This window comes from Mesocricetus auratus, unplaced genomic scaffold, assembly GCF_017639785.1.
Source record: "Mesocricetus auratus isolate SY011 unplaced genomic scaffold, BCM_Maur_2.0 Super-Scaffold_6723, whole genome shotgun sequence".
Classification (NCBI taxonomy): Eukaryota; Metazoa; Chordata; class Mammalia; order Rodentia; family Cricetidae; genus Mesocricetus; species Mesocricetus auratus.
This window is the reverse complement of record NW_024429183.1, coordinates 13,918,092-13,930,075: the sequence shown is the minus strand read 5'-3', so window position 1 is coordinate 13,930,075 and position 11,984 is coordinate 13,918,092. Positions and strand designations below refer to the sequence as shown.

General features: G+C 47.6%; 1 protein-coding gene across 3 annotated transcripts; it reads right to left on the bottom strand.

The window, feature by feature from the left end:
* Window positions 1-480: 480 nt before the first annotated feature.
* Window positions 481-11,976, bottom strand: Chst4 (carbohydrate sulfotransferase 4). 3 transcript variants are annotated; one of them, XM_021228936.2, is made up of 2 exons: window positions 11,849-11,976; window positions 481-2,505 (listed from the first exon to the last, which is right to left on the bottom strand). In XM_021228936.2, exon 2 carries the CDS (start codon window positions 2,486-2,488, stop codon window positions 1,334-1,336), a length of 1,155 nt encoding a protein of 384 aa, XP_021084595.1. In that variant the 5' UTR covers window positions 2,489-2,505; window positions 11,849-11,976; the 3' UTR covers window positions 481-1,333. The 3 variants fall into 3 exon arrangements, with proteins under 3 accessions (XP_021084595.1, XP_021084596.1, XP_005139405.2); XM_021228937.2 differs by lacking the exon at window positions 11,849-11,976 and adding an exon at window positions 10,806-11,087; XM_005139348.4 differs by lacking the exon at window positions 11,849-11,976 and adding an exon at window positions 10,633-10,786.
* Window positions 11,977-11,984: the final 8 nt, after the last annotated feature.

Here is an 11,984-nt window from a genome sequence, read left to right as displayed (position 1 = left end):
TTACAGAACTTCTCGGTGGAGCCTTACTGGAGGAAATGTGTCACTGGGGGTGGATTTTCAGGTTTTATAGCCTGGCCCAACTTCCTGTTCTTTCTCTCTGCTTCCAGTATGTGGATGAAATATGATCTGCCAGCTTCATATGCCTGCTACCATGCCTTACCCACTGATGAACTGTACCCCACTGGGAGGATTATGAACCAAATAAACCCGCTCTCTCCAAAGTTGCCTTCCGCAATTGTGTTCTATTGCAGCAACAGACAAGCAGCTAATGTAGCTGCCTTCCACCTTTTTGTTTGTTTTTTTTTCGAGACAGGGTTTATCTGTGTATCAGGCCTGTCTGTCCTGGAACTCACACAGTAGACCAGGCTGGCATCAAACTCACTGAGATCCTCCTGACTCTGTCTCTCAAGCGCTGGGATTAAAGGTGTGCGCCAGCACTGCCCAGCTTTCCCACAAATTCTCAAGACAACAGAGGCTCAATTCATCCAAAAGTGGTAGTGATTTTTATGTGTTAGATAATTGCAAAAGACAGTAAAAAAAGCAACAACTCTACAAGCTGATTATGTCCACTGTTAGAACCCCATGAGAATGAAGACTGGCTACTGGTAGTAAGAAAAACATACAAGGGGAATTCAAAACAGAAGCTTGGGTTACAGTTTTCACATTACCGGAGGACAGTTTCAGATGTCAGGTAAACACTGAGGAGAGATGCCATCCAGACCAATCGCACCATGAACTCAAGTGCTGGTCCCGTTGGGCGCAGGGTTTGCTTCCTGTTTCTAGTACCCGACAGTGCAATGGGCAGACTCACAGGTTAGCAGCCACCCCCGCGGCGGATTCCTTGAATCTGCTGGCATCTCTGAGAGTCCAGAGTCCAGGTCTGTGTGGAAGCTGCTGGGAGCTCTTTGGTGAATGCCCATTTCCCTGGTTTCTATTCTCCCTTTCTCATGGGGAAGATGTGCACAGGGAGGTTTATGGACTTGCTCCGTGGATGCTGCTGCTTGGTGTCTAGTTGGCCTCTAGGTCACAGTCTCTGAGGTATGCACAGGTAGGAAGGCCAAGGAGAGAAGAAAGGCAGAAAGTCTTGCTTGGTGGCCTGAAGGGACTGCTCAAGGTTCCTGAGTCTTTTCAAGATAGAAAGAGATTGCTTCTTGGCTTTAGGCTCAGATGTAGTGTAGACCTGAGTATAGACACAAAGACTGCAGCTTGTGTCCGGGGAGGCACAATTGATGCTTAGCTTGCTCATCTGGTGATAATGGCTAAGGCTTGGGATTATTTAATAGTGGCTGAGGCTGGAATCAATTGGTACAGACAGATCTCCTGAGCCTTCTCGCTAGACTTGCCCTAAGTTAGGGGAGGAAGACAGAAGATCCAGCGATCTGTTGCCTTGTTCTTGTTGGGATCTCACCTTGCGGTATCCCAGCAAATCCATAGCCTCGCTACAGGCATCTTGAAGTTGAGAAACCTTTTCATAAGGCAAGGACCAACGCCATGCCTGGGAGACGTTGATGGCATCCCTGGAGTTAGTGTCGAAGGTATGCTGACCCAAACCCTTGCCTCGGGTGACGTTGTAAACCCAGGTGTGGAGATGGGGTAAGAATTTCAAGCCCACAAATTTGTATAGCCTGGAGGTCTGGTCCAGGGGTTCCCTAACCAAGTCCTCATACCTCAGGAGCAGAAAGCGCTGCTGCAGCGGTTCAGGCAGGCGTTGCATGGCCTTGATTATGTCCACGTGGCTTTTGCAGATGATCTGCATGGTATAATAGGGCTGGTCTTCCTCCTTGATCATTTTCAAATGCTCCCCCAGCACAATATGACTATCAATCCTGAGGTCTCCTCTGGTGCGTTCCCGAGATCGGAACACAGCCCGGGGGTCTCGGACCAGGTGTACGATGTGCAGGTTGAGGGAAGGGTCTGTGAGCAGTGGGTAAAGGGCCTGCAGGTTGAAGAAGCGCACCTCCTTGAGTACCACATGGCTGTGAGAGCGGCAAGCCTTCTCCACCATATCAAAGGGCTGCTGCGCACAGAGCATCTTGCAATCCTTAGCCGAGCTGATCTGGTCACTAGAGAAGAAGTCACAGACAGGTGACGAGCACAGGGCCCGGCTTTGCTCCCACTGGAAGAGGCTGGACTGTTTTCGGGGGCCTGGTTTCATATAGGCATCAAAGACACTCATGTCACACAGGAAGGTGGAACGCAGAAGGTCCCGCGCAGCCATGTGCAGCTTCCAGGCGGTGCTGCTGGTGAAGCTCATCCACACGTGCCAGGCAGGCTCCATTAGGTAGAAGACATCTGGGTGCTGCCCAAAAACCTGCCCCACAAAAGAGGATCCCGACCGCCAGGAAGACAGGACCAGCACGTGCATGGGCCTCCTAGGCTCTTCGTTCTGGAACAAGTCCCCGTGACTGGATATATGGAAGAGGAGTGCCATAACTATCATCTGGGAGCCCAGGAACAGCAGCAGCTTCCCTTTCTTAGACAGCATCATTCTGCGATGTGGAAGACCTTTAAAGGGCAAGCAGAGGGATGGGGCTGAGTTAGGTTAGGGTAGCATCTACCTTCTGGGTTCTCCTGGACCCCCTCCAAGGAGCAATGTAAAACTTCAGAAACTTCCTGCAAGCCCTTGTCCAAATCCCTCTGCAGAGTAATTCTATTTTCTTGCTTTTATGGGATCGTTGTGTTCTGTATTTTACAGTCTTTAAAACTTTCCCTTCTGGCTTTTCTTGTTCATTGAACTACCAAGAACATCCCTACTCAGCTGTATTCAGTCATTCTAAGAGACACTGCCACACCTCATACCTTTTACACCCCTGACAGAGAGTGGCCTACAGGCAAAGCTGTCTGACTATGTCACACTCGAATGCCTTTGGTTTTCCTCAAACCATGGGAAGTGAGACATGTAGGGGCGGTTGCCGTCAGGCCACTCCTCACAATCCCTTTGTGTGAAGGAGCGTCTCATAAGACCATTCCTCATCTCTCCCCAATTTTGATGAAGCCTGGGACCTTTCCACTGTAATCTCCTGAAGGCTATGGATGTAGGCTGCCAAACTGCCTGACTTCAGAGTTCTCTCCTTAGTGGAAGAACCACACATCACATTTGTCATGGGGTTCCTTCTGACTTAGCCTCATCCTGTGGGACTAAGAATGTAGGGGAGTGGATCCAAAGCTAACCTTGTGTCTGTGCCAGAGATAAATGACCTGAACCCATCTCAGTAGAACCATTGTCTCTTAAAGGTGATTCTATGGAAGTGTGGTAAGCCAGCCTAGGAGCTGGTTAGAGACACCTGTGGCTGCTTGGTCATGGAACTTCACTTGGGAAATGCCTGACTGCTTTGAAAACATACGTAGGACTATATAGTTGGGCAAGTTGTGCTGCACAATAGCAGAGAATGTTACCTTATCAAGATTTCAGATGTTCATTATGCAAAATGAGAGTAGAAGATGGTGTTGGGAGGGTGTTCCAGGAGCTGGATATTCAGTGTTTAAAGACCATGCTTCAGTTTGTAATTCACAAAAAAGCTCATGAGGACTGGTGGGACCCCTGACTTTACTCTTTTACAGTGAGGGCTTATTTAATATGAAAAGACCTTCATGTGGGGCCCTTGGTAGGTCAACTGTGCTCCAGGTCATGGCCTCATATCCCCAGTCCACAAATTGGACTTGGTGGGTTATTCAAAACAAGACATGGAATTTGGGGCATGGGGGAGGGGTATGGAGGTAAGGGTAAATCTGAGAAAAGTTGGGGGGGATTGTGTACATACATGGAATTCTCAAAGAACTAGTAAAGCATATTAAAAACTGTCCAATAATGGAAAGTTCAATGCATATTTCAGTGCAGAGGAAGGGAGAAACACAGTATACTGAAGTCAGCAAGAAGGTTTAGTGGGTAACAGGACTTGCTGATAAACCCAAGTTTGATCCCCAGGATCAGTATGGTGGAAGGAGAAAACTGGCCCCCACAAGTTGTCTTCTGACCTCCACAGGTACATGTGTGCACACACACACACACGGACACAGACACAGACACACACACACACACACACATGCACATATACATGCACATGCATAGGCATATACACACTTGCACAAACATGTACACATGCACATACATGCACATACATGCACATATACACAATTTCAAAAAAATAACAAAAATGTCCTGATACCAAGTGCCATGCTGGTGTACCCCTCCTAGATAGTTTTTAATTATTTGTTTTTCTTTTATATGTGTGAGTGTTGGCTTATAAACCGCATGCATACAATACCCTTGGTGACCAGAAAAGGGTGTTGGATGCCTGAGGACTACAGTTACGGAGGGTTGCTAGCCACCATGTGAATGCTGGGAACTGATCCCTAGTTCTCTGTAAGAGCAGTCTGAGCTCTTAACCAGTGAGCCATCTCTCTAGTCCCTCTTAGAGGTTTTAGTGCTCTTTTTTATATCATTCTGGATCAAGTGACTTCTTGACATAAATAACCAAGAGATACACTAGCTACTACACAGAGCATAAATATGAGTTGCTAATGCATATATCATCATGTCCTAGAGACTCTCCCTTGTAGCCTTAGTAAAGAAGGGAAGGGGCTTGCCATTCTCTTTATGACAGATTTTATCACCCATTACAGTTTTTCCTTTGGGTGGTGCATGCCTATAACCCCGGTGTACATGGGAGACCAAAGTAGGAGGATTGCACGTTCAAAGCCTGATTGAGCAATTTAGTGAGATCCTCTCTCAAAAATAAAAGACATATATAATAAGGGAGACTGAGTGTATAGGTCAGTGGTAGATTATAGGGAATGGAGGAGTTCCTGAGTGTACGTGTGAGGAGTGGGTGGGTGAAATCCCGAGAGTGAGTATGTATCATTGACAGGAACATGGCCCTTTCAAGGACCCCAACGTCTCAGACACATGAATATGGAAAAGCTTCCTTGGTCCTAGTATGAATGTTAGCAGTGTGTACAGAATGCATTAACCCTCATCTTGGATGCCCCTAGCCAGAGACTGCTCTTCTGAAAAACCCCAATTGAAGCTAGCTAGCCCTTCCCCCTTGTGTAGTACATAATAAACTGAGTTTGGGGGTTGTGTTGTAAGTGCCCTCCATCAGGGTGAGCACAGCCCTAACCCCAGTTTTTCTATGTCGTTTCTTCATTCCCATGTCACCCCAGTCACGTTTCCAGGACTGAGCTGTGTAGGACACAGCCGTGTAGCCCCTGCCTAGCATATGCAAACCCCTGAGTGCTATGAAAATTAAGTGCTGTTAGAACAACTTCTATTTCAGTCTCTAAAGTGGGCTTTATACTGTGCTGGTTAGTTTTCCATTCTCAGCTTCCCAGCACCTAAAACCACCCAAGAAGACAGCTTTAACTGAGGAACTGTCTAGATCAGGTCAGCCTGTGGGCATGTCTATGGGGGAACTGTCTTCACTGTTAAGGCGGAGGATCCACCCTGAATGTGAGCTATGTTCCCTGAGTAGCCACTGTGATTTCTTTGCAATAATGAACTCTAACCTGAACTTGTGGGCAGACAAACAATTTCCATTCCTAAATTGCTTTGCAAAGGATGTTTTGTCACAGTAACAGAAACAAAACTAGAACAGACTGTATAATTGTTCTTAACTCTAGAAGGTTCCTTTCAAAGGTTTTATGTATTTGTTTTGTTGTAATTTTGAAATCGGTTGGCCTGGATCTTACTGTGTAGCCCAAGATAACCTTAAACTCCTGGTGATTCTTCTGCCTCAGCCTCCTAAGTGCTAGAATCACAGGAATGAGCCACTAAGCTCAGCTTTTAAAAATATTAAAATATTTATATTTATTAGCATACTTTAAATATACAAAATAATAAGTCTCACAATGTCATTTCTGAGCACATATATGAGCCAGTATTTATCTTTGTCATTGGTACACTGTAAAACTCTATCTCCAAACCTGCCTGGTTATCTCTGATACACAGCAGTGAGTTCATTTTATTGTGTCATTTCAGTTGCAAATCATACATACAAGGAGATTCAAATGTTTATAAACCCTTAACTATTTCTCTCTTACAAAGAGAAACATAGTAAGGTATCTCTCCCTACCCAGAGTGTTGTGCTTTTTTTTTCTTGTCAGCATGTCTTGGGTGGGGGGAGCAGAACCCAAAGCATTTCCTTGTTTCTTTTTACCACGCAGAATTCTACTGCATGGACACACAGTAGTTTATCTAACTAAGGGCCCCTGGGTTGTTTCCAAGCTCCTGTTATTTCAAAGGTTTCCGTCATGAGCTTCTTGTCTACACACTTGTGAGATTAAATCTCCAGAAGTGAGATGTTGAGTCAAAACGTGTGTGTGTGTGTCTCTGTCTCTCTCTGTCTGTCTCTCTGTCTTTGTCTCTGTGTGTGTCTCTGTCTCTGTCTGTCTCTGTGTGTGTGTCTCTGTCTGTCTCTCTGTCTCTGTCTGTCTGTCTCTCTGTCTCTGTCTGTCTGTCTCTGTCTGTCTCTCTGTGTCTGTCTCTGTCTGTCTCTCTCTGTGTCTCTGTGTGTGTGTCTGTCTCTGTCTGTCTGTCTCTCTGTGTGTGTGTGTGTGTGTGTGTGTGTGTTTGCGTGTGACTTAGCCAGCTATTGCCATGCAGCCTTCATGCTGCCTGTGAACTAGGAGGGAGGTCTGGAGAGTGGGTTAGGGAGGAGAAGGAGGCAGCCACAGAGGCGCTTCTTGGAGTTTGTAACTTGCTTCCTCAAGAGGTAGGACATGCTTTGCCAGCTCTCAGGCTTCCCTTGGAAGTCCCCTTGAACAGTGTGGAAATGTGTCATAACCCTCACCCGAGTTTGTGTGGCAATGGCACTGCCCCCCCTTCCATCTCTCCCATTCATTGCCAGGCACGCTTTCCCTCTGGGTGTACCAAAAGCACCAATCAAGGATCAGTCTTCTTTTCTTTCTTTTGTGTATGTGTATGTGTATGTGTATGTGTATGTGTATGTGTATGTGTATGTGTATGTGTATGTGTATGTGTATGTATATGTATATGTGTATGTGTATGTGTGCCTATTTGTGTGAGGGCTTTTGGTATCATTTCCTTCTTCACATACCTCTCTCCCTCCTTCCCTCCCTCTCTTCCCCCCCCCCAATTGAGTCAGGGCCTCTCACTGGCCTAGACTTAGCCAAATAGGCTGGGCTGGTTGGTCAGTGAGCCCCAGGGATCTCCAGCCTGGATTACAAATGCATGCTGCCATGTCTGGCATTTTAAAAGGGTGAATTCTGGCAATCAAACTCAGGTCTTAGTGTTCTCAAGATAAGCACTTTACCTATGGCTCTGTCTCTCTAGCCCTCATCACTTCTTTGGAGCCAAAATATTCTACCACTTTTCCAGGCTTGGTAGTTAAGAACAGTTGTTGCCCATGAGTTCATGGTGTGGCCTTCTGGGTGCATGTATCCATGTTGTGGGAGAACAGAGACAAGAGGCTGGGCTTGCTGGCCCCAAAGTCAGTGAGAGGCCCTCCTCAAAAGACACTTGACACCCTTGCCTGGTTTCCACATGTGCGAGTATGGCTTGCTCACCTACACTCACATACAGCCCCTCCATTCCCATGATGCTATCACAAGGCGCGGTGCCACTGAATGGTACTTCCCGTCTTGTTGTCTGGGTCCCATGGTTTAGGGAATGACCAGTTTCTAAAACTGAAGTTCAAGGGGGGATCATTGGAAACCATGTCATTGCTGATTATGGTTTAAGTGTATCTGTTTCCCCTCCACTACCGTAAGGCAGAGAGCTTTTCCTAGGGACAATCTGAGTATGGGAAATGGTGTAGAACAACGATAGGAAGCAATGAGGTGTAGGGGAAGGAGAACTCAGCCTGTGGACACCTAGAGACAGACTGGAATTTTACAAGCCGGTCCTGTGACTGCTTCGCCCAAAGCTAACATCCCCTGGAACGAGGAAAGCAGGGGTTTCCTTCCATCCTAGCCCTGAGCCAATACTGTCCTGCCTTTCTTATGTGCCAGCTGCCCCTGGCCTCAAGCCAGGCCCTTTCTGTGTTTCCTTTCCTGTTTTACTTTTGGCAGGGTGGCAGGGTGGCTGCTGGGGAGGGACCAGGCTCCTTGTTCCTGCTCTTCTATCGAGTAGTCACATCTCCACTCCTCTGCTATTTCTTTGTATGAGCCCTGGCCAGGAAGAGCAGGCTGTTGTGAAGCCTGGTCACCAGGCTCTGAGCAGCTCCTGTAGAGGATGCCCAGGCCGCTAGAGAGCACTCTAGCTTACAACTCAGGCAGAGCTCATCTTAACAACCACGAGGAGAGGCAGAGACACCCCTGGCAGAAGCAAAGGCCTCTGAGTGCCTGCCTGGTGCTTAAGGGAGCTCATGGGAGAGTCAGGCACTCCTCCAGTTCCAGCCTGAGTTACACTCTCCCGATGCTGGAATTCTCTGCATTTCCCTACTGTCTCTCAGCCCTCCCCATGCAGCTACCACACCTTTCTAAAGCACACATATGTGGATCTCTCGCTCTAAAATCCCTTGGATTAGCACTCCAACACGTACAGGCTGAAACGCAAATCCCCGGCCTGGCGCCCAGAGCCCTCCTCTGCCCCTCCTTCGATTGCCTGCTCTTCCCTCCGTTTCTCCGCCTCTACCCTCAGAGTCAGCTTTTAGATGCTCCAGACCCATCTTGTAGCTGAGGAGCCCAGAGACATTTAGAGGACCGCCACTCTTCCTCCAAGAGACTACCCGCAGGCCCCTTTCTCCCCTAAAGAATGCTGCTATCCTTTGCCTCCCAAATGTCCATTAGCCACTCCCCCTCCCCCTGCACAGGGCACAGCTGCAGACTTCTATTGAGCTGCAGCTACTGAAGAGGCAGCCATGTCTTAGCTTGCTTATGGTGTACTGAAACGCTTCCACAACTGATTGGGACTCCTTAAGCCTCCTGGATGGATGAAGGCAGGCAGGGAACAAGGGGGAACAAGGAAGAGTTACTTTGTTAAAGAGCAGAAACCCCTTTGAGCTTTGTTTGAGACAGGCTTTTGTGCGGCTCTGACTGGCCTCCAAGCTGGTGGTGCAGCTGAGGATGGTCTTGAACTTCTGATCCTCCTACCCCCACCTCTTTTGTGCTTGGGTTATAGGTGTGTGCACTAAATGTCACAGTGATAGGTGCCTAGCATCAGCTGGGGGATGAGAACCATCCTCAGAGGGGTGGTGACAGGGAAGGCACCAGGGTTGGGGGCTTCCTCCAGCATCATGACTACAGGAACCTGGATTAAAGATACTCTGCAGCCAATCGGGAGCAAGCTTTTAGAAGCAAAATGGGAAATCCTGACCAAAATCAACTAACAAACAAATCCCCTGGATATCAACCTAAGAGTCCAGCATTCTATAGACTCCAATAACTCTACTTTAGAAATGACGTCCCTAAAAGCAGAAGTTAGAGAAGGCTGACAAGAGTTTACACAAACAGAAAGAATGGAGGTGGCCTGGAGACACTGGCCTCACCCACACATTGCCAATAGACCTGGAAAACTATTAGGGTTAAGCTCCCAAATAAAAGTGACCCCCCAAAAAAACTTGTTTAAGGCCATGTCTCACATTGCATCCAAAGCTGGCTCCAAACTCACAGCAATCCTCCTGCTTCTTCCTCCCGAGTGCCAGGATTACAGGCTTAGCCAATACACTCTGAAGAACAAAACCAGCCCGAGTGCTAAAAGGACAGGGTCTGGGTCCTTTCCATCGTGTCCTGAGTGCACATGGACCGCGCTGGGCACACAGCACAGGAACCTCCTGTCATGAACGTCTGAATGAACCAGTATCTGCAGGGAGAGTCTTGCCGATTGAGGAGCTCTTGTTGACTCAAGAAGAGTGGGGCGAGATGTTGTTTCCCCTTTGTACATACAAAATTATTCCAGCCCCAGTGAAACAGAATTATCCAAGGCCATTTGAGGCAGAGGTCTCCTCTACCTCAGCTGATATGCTGACTCCATAAATGTCATTATATTTCACATCTACAGTTTACTTCAGGACTTCTCGAGCCCCTCAAGGGGTAAGTTACAAAGTACAACCCAATTAGACACAACTGGACATGCAGAACACTTCCCTATTCTTAACATTTATATTTAATGTATGTAGTGTGTACATCACATCATATGTGTGGGGGTCGGAGGACAACTGTGGAAATTAATTCTCTCTCTACCAAGTGGGTCCCTGGAATGGAAGTAAGAGCGTCAGGCTTGGTGGCAAGTGCCCTTACCCACCGAGTCATCTCACGGCGCCACTTCCCTAGTTTTCAAGATGAACAACTGGCATTTGATTGATTGATTGTCTAGGTGCAAGAGCTCTGCCTGAGCCAGACACAGCCTGCAGCTCCCTTGTCCTATCTCCCATCCAGCAGAGACCAGGGGAGAAGTCAGGACCTGGAGGGTCAGATACACTGGGGTACATTACCTCAGCCCTACCCACATTTGAGGTTCCCTTTCTCATCCATTATGGATGGAGCTGGTGGGGCAGGGCTTCTGGGAATTAGCCTGAGTTTCTAGAAGATTCCCTTGATGATTCAGGGTCCAATTCACACCCCACCCTCCCCTAACCCTCTTCCTAGGCATCAGAATCCCCAGCATAGATGTCAGAGGCTATCTGATACTCAGACCCTTCTTGGTAGCTGCACCCTGAGGAACTCTCTTCTTACCTTGTTAACGGCTTGGGCATCTCCAGTGTGACTGAGCAGGTTCACCGCCTGCCAGGCAGAGCACTGCTCCTTCTCTGACTCATGAACTCCCCCACGGCTTCCTCCTCCTCCTGGCATTTTGCTTACCCACAGCTTTCACTTGCCCTCTCCCTTATGTTCAAACAACAACCCACCTTGCAAGACAGGCTCCAGAAGGCTCTAGCTCCTAAAAAGCTGTGGCTTGAGCAACTTGAATACCTTGAGGATGGAGAGGCAAGGGGTAGAGAAGGGTAGAGGGGTGGAGGTGAGGAGCTGAACTCCAGGTGGGCTAAGCCGAGGAGGATGCCAGATGACCCTGGAATGTCTGCTCTTCTAAGGCAGCAGGAAGGTCAGGTCCCTTTAAGGTATCATGGGAGGAGAAGAGACCCCCAGAGCACCAGGAGATGAGGGTGGGAGGGTATTGCCTGACGTTAAGCCACAGAAAGCCCATAAGATTTTGTAAGCCTCCCTCTTCCTGTATTTTACTCTTATCACTAAGGAGAGCATATAAAGATTATTTTCCCTGCATCACCATCTGTTTCTTCACTCCACCCCAGGGAGGGGACATTTCTTAGCTACTATGTCATATCCAACATCTTCATCTCCATGGAAGAAGTGTAACAAATATGTTCTAGGCTGGGAGAATATATAGATTTACCAGTGCTTGGCTTGATTAGAGGGTGAAGTATTCTCCTTTACTACAAAAAGCAAGTTATTGAAAAATACAGCTTCTTACTGGCTGTGTGTCCTGGCAAGTCATATACCAACTCTGGGCTACTTTATCTGGTTGTCAACAGTCTAAAACACATGGAAAAATGTAAACTTCCGTGGAGTTTCAGAAGCTGAGTTCTGACTGGAATATCAACAGAAATAAGGATGATATTGACTGCTTTACACATGGTGGATGTTAGGATTAGTGTGAGCAAATTCCCTTGTCCAGTTTTATGATAATAATAAGGGCTTAAAAGTGTCAATTGTGGAGACTACAGAGATGGCTCAGTGGTTAGGAGCAGGTACTGCTCTTGCAGAGGAACCTAGTTCATTTCTAGCACTCACATCCGGTGTGATTCCAGCTCCAGGGGACCTGAAGCCACTGGCCCCTGTAGGCACATGGCACCCATGCGCAATACCCCCCCCCACACCCATAATTATAAATAAACCTTGAAAAGTGTTAGCTATTATTTAATAATGACTGTACCTCTTCTTAATAGTGGCTATTTTCCAGGCTTCACAAAAGAGCAGTCAGGCCGTGTGGGAGTGAGTCACACCACACAGGCAGGCAGATTCCCATTAGCTGTGTCTCCCAAGGCCTTATCATTATACAAATGACAAGA

Bases quoted from the DNA above. Each gene is read 5' to 3' on its own strand.
- Chst4 (XM_021228936.2), bottom strand. From the start codon at position 2,488: ATGATGCTGTCTAAGAAAGGGAAGCTGCTGCTGTTCCTGGGCTCCCAG.